We start from the raw sequence: 14,165 nt of genomic DNA, 5'->3' as shown, positions 1-14,165 counted from the left end.
AGTTTTCCAGCCCAAAATATGTTCAAAACCCACCAAAATGCACTTGAAACCGCCCAACTGGGCGGGAAACCTCCCAATCTGGCAACACTGCCAGTATTCCGGAGGGGGTCTACTAGTAGCTATGCCAGATCCAAAGACAGTCCTCCTGTCAGAACATGTGTTGTGAAACTACATAAGATAAAGGTACATAGAGCTATAGATTCTACATGATAATCATAAATGTAATCATAAAGTCGGCGTGATATCAGTCATGTATTTGCTTGTGAAAGCTTGCGGCTTTCATGTAACTGCCGCCTAGCAACGAGAGGCAAAGGGTAAAGAGGGTAGGCTATCATAGATTCTATTCGGAAGAGATCAACACAATTCTAGACTCCCAGAAGAGGAAGAGCTAGCACTAGAGAGTTCACCGGCGTTTTCATGCGCCATTTCCATTGAGTAGAACAGCCAGTGAACCGCAGCGTGTTCTTCCGCTGACGTCACAACATGGCCGCAAGCCACGGACCCAGTTTTCTTGCGCTGTGCAATTAAAAGTTGGATATTCACGTAACAACAGCTTCTTTTCACGTAATTATAAACAGAAATCTAACATGTTTGCCATGTTGTATAGTTTATTTAAGAAATTGCATAGAGTCATGTTCGTGTCATCAGCCCTTTAATATTCAAAACAGTAGCAGTTAAAACATGGCATTCCTGTAGAACTGCCTATATAGTGTACATGTACTACACAGTTACCTACATATAGCAACTAAAGCATAAATAAAAATCCATGAAAAAAAAAAAGACACTGCTCAATATTTCTACTCAAACATATTGGTTAAATAAAATGTGTTCCCATTGTAGCAGGTGAGCGTATAAATCAGGAGACAGTGATATTCACTATGGTTTGGCAAAACATTTAATATTTTATGAGAGTTAGCCATGAGGGAATGGACCTACAGTATTTATCGATTTAAAGTCTGTTTTGTCTGAACACAGACATTCAGTGGTTTTGCAGAAACTCGGCTCAGCGTGCAGTTGAACTGTTCACTAAAAGCCTGTAGTAACAACGGAGCTGCCTCTTCGATTGTGACATCCCGGCCAAGCTCTTGGCTGAGTGAGGTGACCCCTTTTCCCACAATACCACAGGGCACAATGTGGTCAAACCAGCTCATGTCTGTGTTGCAGTTCAGTCCCAAACCATGAGAAGTGATGTATCTACCACAGTGGATACCTGAAAATATATTGGTAGGTTACCATTCTTTTATTACATTTGAACTTCAGTTTGTGTAAAACAATGGAGAAGAAAAAAAAAAAAATTACCAATTGCACATATTTTGTTATTTCCAACCCAGACACCAGTGTCTGGTGAGGTGGTGGCTTTAATTCCAAACTTGCCACACATCTTAATCACTGTTTGTTCCAGTTCATACACATACCACCTCACACTCTTCTTAAAGCAGCTCAGGTTAAGAATAGGATAACACATCATCTGCCCTGGTCCATGAAAGGTTATAAGACCTCCACGGTTTGTTCGAAAGAATTCTGCACCCAGATCTTTCAGCCTCTGCTCCTCTTCAGCAGGGTACGGTGCTCTCCGAATGCCAATAGTGTAAACAGGATCATGTTCACACAAGAGTAAAGTGTTTGGAGTTTGGCTTGAAGAATCAAAATGCTGTCTGATGTATTGCTGCTGTATCTGTAGGGCACTGCGGTAAGCAACTCTCCCCAAGTTCACAATGCTGACTGAGGGCTTTCCAGGTGACATCTTTGCAGGATTGCACCTTCTGCTGTCTGACCTGATGAGATATTAAACATATATAATTATTATACATGCAAGACACTTTTTCGACGGAATAAAAAAACATGTAGTCTATTCCCTTCTAGCAGGTTTCATTCATTTGGTTCAATAGCATGCGATATTGTTAGCATATCACTTATCCTACGTGTATTACGCCACTATACTCAATGGAGAATGAGTGTTGAACATGGTTTACGATATGGCATGGTTGTCAAGACAACATGACGTCACACGCCGGAGCTGACGCAAATATCCAATGAGAAAGCTTTCTGCTGCGCATGCACAGAAGCATTTATTTTTTCACCGGGAAAGAGAAAGATGCATTGAACACCCGAAAGACTATCAAAACTTAATTAGATATCCTTCAGCATATTTACAAGCAGTAGCAAACCATTACTATCAGAACTGGGACTTCAGTTCATCCAAAACTTAGCCAGACACACCAAAAAGCAACAGAGCAAAGGATTTTGCAAGGGATTAGTGGTAGGGTGCCAGGAAGCTCCGTTGTGTGTAGAAGTCGATGTTGATTTTCAAAGTAAGTAAATTACATAGGGAAAAGAATAAGTCTGAGTGAAAAAAAACTGTGGTGAGCATGCAGCATGGGGGGGAAAAAAAAAAAAAAAAAAGAGTCTGGAGACAGAAATCTTAGTTTCTCAGTCGTTAGCCTGTGCTACTTGTTCTCGATAGCGCTGGCTTGACTGCTTTATTAGCATTCGCTAACACTACTGATGAATGCTACACCAGCTGGAAGGTTACTTCACTGCTGCGCTAGCAGCGGCAACTTGCGGGTAAGCTAGCGTTGGCCTTCGAGAATGCTGATATGCAGAGTGCATATGTATAATAATAATAATAGCTTTTTTTTCATAGTATATCAGACATATTCCATTCACCTAGCATGATACTGAACTTGTCTTTGACTCGTTCAATATCATGTTAGCTGAATGGAATATATCCAATATACCACTCAACACAAGCCAATATTATTTAAATATAATATTTAATATGAGCCTTAGAATCTGGTCTACAGTCAGGTGGGAATACATAAAACCAGTTACTTTACCATTACAGAAGACTGAGTGGGAATGAAAATTTGTTAATGAGAGTGGCAGCTACAATTGTCAACAGTCCATAATTATCAACACCTTTTCAGATTTACCAGTAAAAAACAATTTTACAAAAAGGTGAGTTTCAGTTACAGCAATTATTATTGGTTAATTAATCAACAGGAAGACCCCCCCCCTCGCCCTTTGTTCTTGTCATCTGATGACACAGCTCGTTACCTGAGATGGAATTTTTTTCAGCATGATCAGCAATTTGAGAAAAACCAGGAGATCATCATCGCAGGTAAGCATGGTGGAAAGATCATGGACATGTTTTCATCACATCTCATTATCTCTAGCCACTTTATCCTGTTCTACAGGGTCGCAGGCAAGCTGGAGCCTATCCCAGCTGACTACGGGCGAAAGGCGGGGTACACCCTGGACAAGTCGCCAGATCATCACAGGGCTGACACATAGACACAGACAACCATTCACACTCACATTCACACCTACGGTCAATTTAGAGTCACCAGTTAACCTAACCTGCATGTCTTTGGACTGTGGGGGAAACCGGAGCACCCGGAGGAAACCCACGCGGACACGGGGAGAACATGCAAACTCCTGGACATGTTTTTACTTATCAAATTGACCAATATTTCATGATCTCCTTGTCGAAACCTACTTTGTTTCTTACTCTTTCATTTGACAGTCACCATTTTGTATCTAAATGCACGTTTGAGAAAAGTCACATGAGGTGTCAATAATAGTCATCACTTTCACCGGTGTCCACCATTATCGACACCCTGTGGAATTAAGTGACATTTACAACTGTTATGGATCCATCTTGGTGTAACATTGTTGAAGTAGATGAAGTACTTAAAAAAAAAGTGCTGTGATTTATAAGATTTTTTTTTCTGATTCATAACAGAATGGAATGTTTATAGAGTATTTGGAATCCAATTGCAATAGAATTAGACCAAAATTAAATTCCTAGCATATTTTTTAAAAAATTACATGCTTGAAATATTCAGATTTTTTATTCCATTCAGAAAATGTGTGCGTGTTATTTACAAGCTGGGAGGTCCGTATCGTGAAATACCGTGACCGAGGTCTTGAAAGTACTGAGCGAGGCCCTCTGGACCAAGGTCAGTATTTAAGGCCGAGGTCACGGTATTTCACCATATGGACTGACCTTAAGCTGGTAAATAATATATTTATTTTTTCCTTTACCAAATTCTAACAGAAAACGAGAGCGGCCAAAAGGGAAAACCGAGCCGCCATTTTGAATCCTCATTCATGGCTGTAACTACATTTTGCCACCTATGTAGTCCCTGCAGGGCTGACACATGGAGACAAACAGCCATTCACACTCACATTCACACCTACGGTCAATTTAGAGCCACCAATTAGCCGGAGCACCCGGAGGAAACCCACACAGACATGGGGAGAACATGCAGACTCCACACAGAAAGGCCCTTGCCGGCTGCTGGGCTCGAACCCAGAACCTTCTTGCTGTCAGGCGACAGTGCTAACCACTACACCACCGTGCTGCCCCATACCAATTATTATTTTTTTAAATATAAATAATCATCTGGATGTCGATAATTGTGGAACGGCGTCGGTAACTGCGGACAAAGGTGCCGATAATTGTGGAACGGTGTCACGTGATCTGATACACTAAGCAATCGGAAATCAACTACTTTTTTCCCCAGTGGAAGTTTGAGTAATTGTTCATGCACAATTTACGTATCATAAGTCTTTTCTACTTTTGCAACGGCCAAAAGATTAAGGTGTCGATAATTGTAGCCGCCGCTCTATTCTATACCGTGTTGTTATTGTTGTTTTTAAACCTGATGCATTAACAGGTTTCCTGTGTGAAAGGCGCTTTGGTGACACTAATTGAGTGATTGAGCACTCATGTTACCATAATTTCGTTTCTAGCACAAATTCAGATGTGAGTAAATGAAATTAAAATCAAACAAGTACTGTCCCAGACGCGCCGAGAAATGCAGTGTGCTCAACACACCATGTCCTGCAGTGTGCTCAGGGGCGCCGCCAGAAATTTTGGGCCCCCCAACTTTCAACAAAAGCAGCAATCTTAAAGCATTTATGGGTTGTATTGCTGCTTACCTCCTTCTCCAAAGGGGGGTTCAGTGGTTTGGTAGGGCGGAGGTCCCCCTGAGGCTGAATCTGTGCATATTTAGGGCACCCCATTAGTTATGAAACTGGTTATTAGCACTAGTTATTAGCACCAGCATAACGTAATATTTCATCTTGTTTATCACACAAGTCAGTTCAGTTATTAAAATGGAAAAAATGTCACTGTACAAACTGTAAAAGTGTTCTCTTGATAGGCTAATCCAACCACGTTCATACTGTTCATTTACCATTCGCTAATATTTTGAACACACGTGAGCGATAGCTACCTTTCTTTGGGAAAAACTGAGTGACCAGTTGCCTGCCTCTCTGGTCCCTCTCAGCTTTCAGCTGCCTTTCTTTACGTTTTTTGACAGCCACGCTTCATATTTAGCGATCATAGACTGTACGCACTCCACTGCTGGCTGGCTGGCTGCTGCACCGCGACACAGCAGCAAGTAGCGTTGCACTGATCAGCACACAGATTTAACGCATCGCGCTTCTACTAGAACTGGACCGTACCATTTCGCAAAAGGGGGAGGGTTAAATGACAATATGTTGAAGAACTCAAGAAATAGACAACCTTGTTCAATTAGCTCATTTTACCAGATGGAATATTGCATTGTTGTTATTTCAAAAGTCTTATTAAAAACATTAAACGCATATTATCAGCCCCTTAAAGGGCCCCATGGCAGTGCTGGGCCCCTAGAATTGTTCTAACCTTTCCCCCCCTGGCGGCGCCCATGAGTGTGCTCAACACACCATGTCCTGCAGTGTGCTCAACACTGACACAAGAATGTGTTCAGAACATCAGCGCCACTTATCGATAAGACGCACTGACTGGTCTACTGTCAAAACTATTGGTTCAAATTCCACCAATCAAACGGCATTTTATTAACAAATCCAAAACAATCATTACAGACTGTATGAATCAGATATTTCGGAAAATGTGGAAATGGTGCAGGAAACCGTGCTCTCTTATCTTTAATAACATTAGGACACTTTCCTCCTCTACCGAACTCATTCATCACACACGGTTTAATGACAATAACATTTACTTTAACATTTCATTACCTGCTAGACTTAATCGTTCTGGATGTCGTTTTGAGAAATTCGACTAGTGAAAGTAATTAATACTATTAAAATCTAAGTGTATTTAAAATGTTACTTGGACGGCGCCATTTTGGCCAAAGAGCTTAACCGAACAAACAAGAGACGCAAGTAAGTAAATAAATAAACAAACAAACAAACAAACAAACTTTACGAAACACTTCGTTCAAGTTCAGTAGAAACAAATTGATCTATATTTTTAAAAATCGCCTCAGGATTTATTTCAATAAGCATGCTTGAGAGTGTGATAAAGACACTTCAACATTTTTTTCAACAGTCTTGCTATTTTTTTTTCCCCACAGTCGAATGTAAGTAGATGAAACTTCCAACATCAGACCATAATACATCAATTACACTCCTGTGTACTGAACTCAACACGGCTGTATCTGTTTAATAATATATAAACTATGTAGACAAACTCTACTGCTTTATAGACACAGAACAGTACTTACACATCTCCCGTCTTTCTCAAACATCTTTGGGCTTGTTCTTCTTCCTTGGGGGTTTTACGGCAGTTGGCATCCATTATGTTGCATCACTGCCCCCTTCTGGTTATATTTGTCCATTACGCGCTTGTGATTATACCGGTAAATGTCAGAAAGCTAAACAAACACTTTCTCCCCTCCATTGTGCAGAGGCGGACAAAGTACCCAACTTCATTACTTAAGTCAAAGTACAGATCCCACTGGTCAAATGTTACTCCGATACAAGTGAAAGTTGTCCAGTCAAATTTTTACTTAAGTTAAAGTACTGAAGTACTTGCTTTTAAAAATACTTAAGTATTAAAAGTACATTTTCTGTCAATACATTGTTGTATCATTGCCACAACGCTTACAAAACCTAATGCTGTGACCAAAGACAGAAATGTAAATTCACAAAATGAACGCATGCTGTGCCATCATGGTGGTTTAACGTTAAAGTGCCTATCACAGGTAAATTCAGGAGCAAGATCAATGTAATTCTACTATTTTATCTCATCTCATTATCTCTAGCCGCTTTATCCTGTTCTACAGGGTCGCAGGCAAGCTGGAGCCTATCCCAGCTGACTACGGGCGAAAGGCGGGATACACCCTGGACAAGTCGCCAGGTCATCACAGGGCTGACACATAGACACAGACAACCATTCACACTCACATTCACACCTACGGTCAATTTAGAGTCACCAGTTAACCTAACCTGCATGTCTTTGGACTGTGGGGGAAACCGGAGCACCCGGAGGAAACCCACACGGACACGGGGAGAACATGCAAACTCCACACAGAAAGGCCCTCATCAGCCACGGGGCTCGAACCCGGACCTTCTTGCTGTGAGGCGACAGTGCTAACCACTACACCACCGTGCCACCCCTCCTATTTATTAAACTTTGGTCAAATATCTGTCACATTTTGCATTCTGTGCAATTTTTTTTTACCTTGCGCAATACCAGAAAAATTCAGTTGAAATCAAGCCATTTGAGGCAAATTCATCAGCCTCTGAAAAAACTTGGCATTTGAATTTCCTGGCAAATATTGATTTTCATGATGTCGCGTGCGGAATGCCTCCTTCTGAATCCTACGTCAGTGCTGGTTTGTTTCTGAGAAAACGACCTGGTGGTTTTCTGCAAATTTATTCAATGTTATCACGTAATTATTAAAATGGTTAACTGATGTATCGTAGGAGCGTGTAGCAACACCAATCTTGATGGGATTAGTACTCATCATTTCCCAAAAGACCGGACAATGAAAGAGAAATGGGAGCGCTTGGTCTACACAGGCTGTGCACTGAAACCATGCAACCTCTCGCAGCCTGCTGGCGCTTCCGCAGGTAACGTCATGAATCTGGCTCCAGACTCCCTTGGGATTTTTCCAGACGCGGTTTGTTATTTAATTTTTTTTTCTGCTGTAGACAGATGGCTTTGTGCAAATTTATCCTTCTGGATGAGTGTGTAAAGGGACATACTTTCATATAAAAAAACAAGAAATTGGTCCAGAATATGCACTTTAAGCTAGCTAGCCAGTGAAGCTCCACCTGACATCCTAGCAAACTCTTTTCAAACTCAAAATCATATTGGGTAGCTAACGTTACTAGAAAAGAAAGATTTCTACATTGTGTTTATTTGGCAAGATTATGCAAAAACATATTTCTGAAAGCACTTCAGATAAGTTAACGTTATTCATGTTAGCGTAACTCCATTTTTACATGCTAACTAACAGTGTCCAAGTTAACTAGCTATGTGTAAACATTAGCTGTGGACAAGGCGATGGCAACTTGGTAGGCAAATCCATAGAAAGTCATTTGACTAACCAGACTGCATGGATATGTTCACAACGTTATCACTAGCTCTAAAAGCACAGACAACTTTGTTGCAAGCTTTCTCTTGGAATAAAACATTTATATACCTCAATATGCTTCCACAGGTTAGACGACAAGTTTTTGTAGGCTGTGATGTGGTTCGTTTTCGGCAAACAAAGCAAACATTTAAAATGAAACAAATCTTTAATCCTTTTAGAAAACTCAAACATGGGTTCATGGGCCATGAGTGCGTGCATTCTCCAGAAGAACCGCCTCCTTCCATTCTGCCATCAACTGATTGTGTTCAAATAATACTGCTGAGAAATCACTGAACTTGATTTTATCCAGTCTATGGACGTGTGACCCTAGTGATTACTGACAGGCTGTCTCATTGTCACCTGCAAAAAAACCAATCACATTTTAGAAAAGAAAAAACATCCAATTTCAAAGTTGTGTCATAGTAATGAGGACCTTGATAGAAATGTAGTGGAGTAAAAAGTGCGATATTTGCCTTTCAAATGTAGTGAAGTTAAAGTCATAAGTTTTCAAAAAAAATACTAATCAAGTATAGTACAGATACTCAAAGTGTAAGTACAGTACTCAAGTAAATGTACTTCGTTACTGTCCACCCCTGCCATTGTGTCCCCGCACTGCAGCACATCTTTAGTCCTGGGCACTTCTTGTCCTAGGCTCTGTAGTTCTCTCGTCATTTCCATCCTCTCTTCTTTCATACTTGCCAACTCTACTGATTCAAGAAGTAGTCTTCCACTTTTCTAAAACCTACCGCGTTACAAAATAATCAGTGAACACTGTTAGATTTGTTCTTATGATCTTGCTTCAACTATTTTCGGCACAGCGGATACAAGAATATAGCGTCAAATAGTCATATTAAGTGAAGTAGAGAGCCAATGGAACGACGCATAACAATGTTGAATCTGAATTGTATCGCTCTATTGTGCCATCCCATTGGTTCTCGTTATGGTTCTACCCATTCAGGAATGAGCTGAATGGGCAGAACCATATTTGTAAAAACCAAACATGGTCTGGTGATTGTGAACAATGAAAACTCTGGAAAAAAATGTTTACCATGACAAGTTCAAGGCAACATCATCCAGCATCAAAGCACTGAGGCAAGGTGAGAAGCATGCATTTTGTGAAGTACATCGGTCCGATTTCCCAATTAATTTTCTTCAAATATGGCATTCAGAATGCAGGAGAATGTATTATTTTACATGTTTTTTTCCCAAAATTTTACAGGGGAGCATGCCCCCAGAGCCCCCCAGAAGGGCTTCAATCTGATGTACCGCTTATCATTCTCTGGGGGTTGGCAAGTATGCTCTTTGTACCTTGCTTATGACAACAGGACATGATGCACTGACTCCACTGCTTGACAATACTTGCAATGACCAGTTGGATGTTCCCCCATGATGAAAAGCGTGCTATTTAAGTTGCTGTGCACAACTCTTCGTCTACTCATGACTACTTGCTCCCTTCTGCTGGTTCCTCCAATTCTTGTCCCCCCCACCCCCACATTTCTGAGTACTGTCCCAGTACTGCTGCAAATGATTGATTATTCCCTTCAAAACAATATTTTCCCCCTCTGATTTTGAAAGTTTAATACTAATTTCCAGACTTCTCTTTCTGACCGCCTCCTTCGCTAGCTTGTCTACTTTTTCATTCCCAGGAATTCCACAATGTACTGGAACCCACATGAACATGACATATTCCCCCTGGCTAGCTCGCCCTAAGTTTGTGAAAAACAGTTCATACAGGGGGCTGCAAAAGTAGGTATACAGTAATGAAAAACAAACTATTCGCACAAAATGTTATTTTATTGATTATACAAACATATCAATAACAACATATCAATAATAAACATATTAATCCCTCAAATGTTCAAACTGTTTGCCCCTGGCATTCACACATTCCACTAGTCGAGTGTGGACACCCATGCACACTCTGGCACAAAGGTCTTTATCAGCATCAATTTCCTGGCAAGCCTCCCGCATGAACTGAATCATGGCATCAACAGAACGAGGCTTGCGTGCAAAAACCCTATCTTTTACACATCCCCAGAAAAAGAAGTCCATAGGGGTGAGATCCGGCGAACGTGGTGGCCAGTCAACGGCTCCCCGACATCCAGTCCACCTGTTGGGAAATTCTTTGTCAAGTAGCGCACGCACATTGAGTGCGAAGTGCGGTGGTGCCCCATCCTGCTGAAAGTAGAAGTTGTCCTGCTGCTGTTGTTCGCGTACCTGTGGTATGATCGTATCCGTCAGCATGTTCAGATACACATGTCGATCGACAGTCCTATGCAGAATGATAGGTCCAACGACACCTTTGCAGGACAGGCCAGCCCACACTGTCACCCCAGGTTGATTGCGCTGTTGCTCAATCGTGACTTCAGGGTTTTCAGTTTCATCGTACACACAATTGTGCCGATTAACGGCACCTGATAGCTTAAAGTTTGCTTCATTGGACCACATGATTTTGCAGAGAATGCTGTCACCCTCTCGTTCCTCGTTCAGGATGGCTTCGCAAAATTGTAAACGCCGATCCAAGTCATCTTCCAATAAACCATGTATCAATTGTGGCATGTACATTTTCAGTCCTACACGGTACATCAAACGACCCAACGATCTGCGTTCAATACCCAATTCAGATGACGCCCTGTTTTTTGATTTCTGAGGGCTCTGGGTGAACCCTGCCAACACACCCATGTGGGTCCCACATGGGTTGAATGTGGGCTGCCCAGCTGGGCTCCAGTCGGTTTTGGCCAAGGGTTATGCGGTGGCCCCATGTGGGCAAGCCCAGTTGGGCTAAAAGTAGGTTTCATATGGGCCCTAGCTAAAACCTACTTGGGCAACCCAGGTTTCTCCCATCTGGGTCCCACACGGCCCTGCCAACACACCCATGTGGGTCCCACATGGGTTGAATGTGGGCTGCCCAGCTGGGCTCCAGTCGGTTTTGGCCAAGGGTTATGCGGTGGCCCCATGTGGGCAAGCCCAGTTGGGCTAAAAGTGGGTTTCATATGGGCCCTAGCTAAAACCTACTTGGGCAACCCAGGTTTCTCCCATCTGGGTCCCACACGGCCAGGGAGACTCGCATTGCATTCTCTGGCGTTGTCACGGTGACTGGTCGACCACTCTTCGGCGAGTTGTGGATAGACCCCGTCCGCTCAAATTTGGCATGTATCCTGTAAATCATGAGCCTCGTTGGTGGTGACGATGCGAATGTTTCTCACCACTGTTCTTGCACACGTTCACTATTCTCTGTCTTCCAGTACTGTTTCAAAATCCATTTGCGCTCCTCGCCCGTTAAATTACCAGTCATTGTTAAATTTCCACTTTACCTGCAAATAATAGCTGTATTATAATAAAAATTATGAAAATAAAAATATTAAAAATAGTCTCTCATCTCTCATTATCTCTAGCCGCTTTATCCTGTTCTACAGGGTCGCAGGCAAGCTGGAGCCTATCCCAGCTGACTACGGGCGAAAGGCAGGGTACACCCTGGACAAGTCGCCAGGTCATCACAGGGCTGACACATAGACACAGACAACCATTCACACTCACATTCACACCTATGGTCAATTTAGAGTCACCAGTTAACCTAACCTGCATGTCTTGGGACTGTGGGGGAAACCGGAGCACCCGGAGGAAACCCATGCGGACACGGGGAGAACATGCAAACTCCACACAGAAAGGCCCTCGCCGGCCACAGGGCTCGAACCCGGACCTTCTTGCTGTGAGGCAACAGCGCTAACCACTACACCACCGTGCCACCCAATTTGAAGAGAATATGCCTGATATTTCCATTCCTTTGTGGTCACCCATGAGGTGGCTGAGGCCAGTTTTGGTCCATTATAATGGAATAACCATATGAAAATAGAATGGATTGGTTGAAAGAATTTAAAATATAACTACTTTGGCAAAATATCTTCAGTTTCACGTTGCAATTTATGATCTATGGCTTTTTGCCGGATTGCTTTGAATGTTTTTCAAATAGTGGCATATCCATGGATGTGAAAATGGTGACTCATTATTTGGTGCAGAGGCTTCTGGGAAGGGTGAGCCAGCCCCTTTAACATCAGCGACAGGGATGAGTAACTGCATGACAGTTCACTAAAAACTTTGTAAATTGTGAAACATGAAGAAAAATTATGGAAACGATGAACAAAAATGTTGCAGAATGGATATAACATAACATTCTGGCAAAAGACTTTAATTAATTACATGTTCAATAAGTAAGTATGAATTATAAAACACTGAACTTTGAACATTACACCAGGGAAATTTACCCATCTTTTTTAGTCCAGTGCCTGAGAGTGCCATAACTAGATTATCCCACAGGAAAACGTAATTATGCACCATCACATGAACTCAATTTCATTTATATGTGCCCTAACTGAATTTCTGAAGTGCATTACCCAATTTGGAGTACAAGAATTTGTTCATATTCCTCTTTTACTCCTCCTTTTGGGGAAAAAGGAGATAGTTGTTCTAAGATCTTACAGCATTCTACAAGAGCTAAGGAAAGACAGCATCAAGAAATGATCATGAAACATCAAAGAATGATACTCCTGTGTGTTTTGATCATGTTGGCCATTGCTGGTAAGCGTTCATTAGTTTTTGCTAAGTTTGTTAGTCGCAAGTCACTGTTTCATGCAAATCTGAATTGGGATACCGGTATGTTATGTATGATGATGATGATGATGATGATGATGTGCCTGTGTGGATAAATCAATAAAGTGATGGTTCTTCCTTGAAAAAGAAATGAACAAAATTATAGTCTGCATTTTATATTTCAGGTGAAGGAAATGCAATGGTGGCGTTTCCCTGGGGTTGTACAAACTATAGTGGTGTGTGCCGTCCAATGTGCCTGCCTACAGAACTACCCTTTGGACCTTTTGGTTGCTCAAAAGGATCTGTGTAAGTTTAAATGACCTCTGTGTTTTATTTACTGTTACCTAGCTAATCGTCACTGATTCACTCCTATCCTTGAATCAATTAACCTGTTCATTTATTTATTTCAGTTGCTGTGTCCCTCACATTATTTTCTGAGGAATCATGACGTTACCTGTCAGTGTGCATCTGTAATCTTTTTAGCATTCAAAATTGTTCAGTATTTGACACTGTTATAATATGTCTTCATAAGTTAGTTATACATAGTTTTTATCAACACCCATAAACTAAATATCATACCCTGTATGCTAAACACACACACACACACACACACACACACACACACACACACACACACACACACAGAGTACCAGTCAACCAGTCAAAAGTTTGGACATACCTTCATGTTAAATGGTTTTTCTTTAGTTTTATTAATTAAAAGATACTTCATGTCTTAAAGTACTGATGGATGTGGTTCCTCTTTCCTTAGTTGAGCGGTTCTTGACATAATATGGATTACTACAGTTGTGGAATAGGGCTATTTACTGTACTTTTATTATTTACTATTTGATCTCAAACACATTAAGAAGGCAAGAAATTACACTAATTAACTTTTGACGAGGCACTTGTTAATTGAAAAGCATTCCAGGTGATCACCTCATGAAGCTGGTTAAGAGAATGCCAATAGTGTGTAAAGCATCAGCAAGGTAAACGGTTGCTATTTTGAAGAATCTAAAATATGAAACATATTTTGTTTTTAACACTTTTTTTGTTTACCACATAATTCCATATATGTTCCATATGTTATGTCATAGTTTTGATGTCTTCAGTATTGTTCCACAATTTAGAAAATAGTCAAAATAAAGAAAAACCTACGAACGAGTAGGGATATCCAAACTTTTGACTGGTACTGTATGTTGAATGTTA

At 41.3% G+C, this 14,165-nt stretch overlaps 1 protein-coding gene across 4 annotated transcripts; it reads right to left on the bottom strand.

The window, feature by feature from the left end:
- Positions 1–635: 635 nt before the first annotated feature.
- Positions 636–6,544, bottom strand: lipt2 (lipoyl(octanoyl) transferase 2). Of its 4 annotated transcripts, none has more exons than XM_060898113.1 (4): positions 6,516–6,532; positions 4,948–5,007; positions 1,300–1,775; positions 636–1,210 (listed from the first exon to the last, which is right to left on the bottom strand). In XM_060898113.1, the coding sequence occupies exons 3-4, from the start codon at positions 1,742–1,744 to the stop codon at positions 942–944; spliced, it is 714 nt and encodes a 237-aa protein (XP_060754096.1). In that variant the 5' UTR covers positions 1,745–1,775; positions 4,948–5,007; positions 6,516–6,532; the 3' UTR covers positions 636–941. The 4 variants fall into 4 exon arrangements, with proteins under 4 accessions (XP_060754096.1, XP_060754094.1, XP_060754097.1 ...); XM_060898111.1 differs by lacking the exon at positions 6,516–6,532 and adding an exon at positions 6,028–6,132; XM_060898114.1 differs by lacking the exon at positions 4,948–5,007 and having other exon boundaries at positions 6,516–6,544.
- Positions 6,545–14,165: the final 7,621 nt, after the last annotated feature.

Source organism: Neoarius graeffei, chromosome 17 (genome assembly GCF_027579695.1).
Source record: "Neoarius graeffei isolate fNeoGra1 chromosome 17, fNeoGra1.pri, whole genome shotgun sequence".
NCBI lineage: Eukaryota > Metazoa > Chordata > Actinopteri > Siluriformes > Ariidae > Neoarius > Neoarius graeffei.
This window is presented reverse-complemented; position numbering and strand designations above follow the sequence as displayed.

Coding starts and splice junctions, on each gene's coding strand:
- lipt2 (XM_060898114.1), bottom strand. CDS start 1,744: ATGTCACCTGGAAAGCCCTCAGTCAGCATTGTGAACTTGGGGAGAGTT. Junction 1,211..1,299: donor TAACAAAATATGTGCAATTG/GTAATTTTTTTT, acceptor ATATATTTTCAG/GTATCCACTGTGGTAGATAC.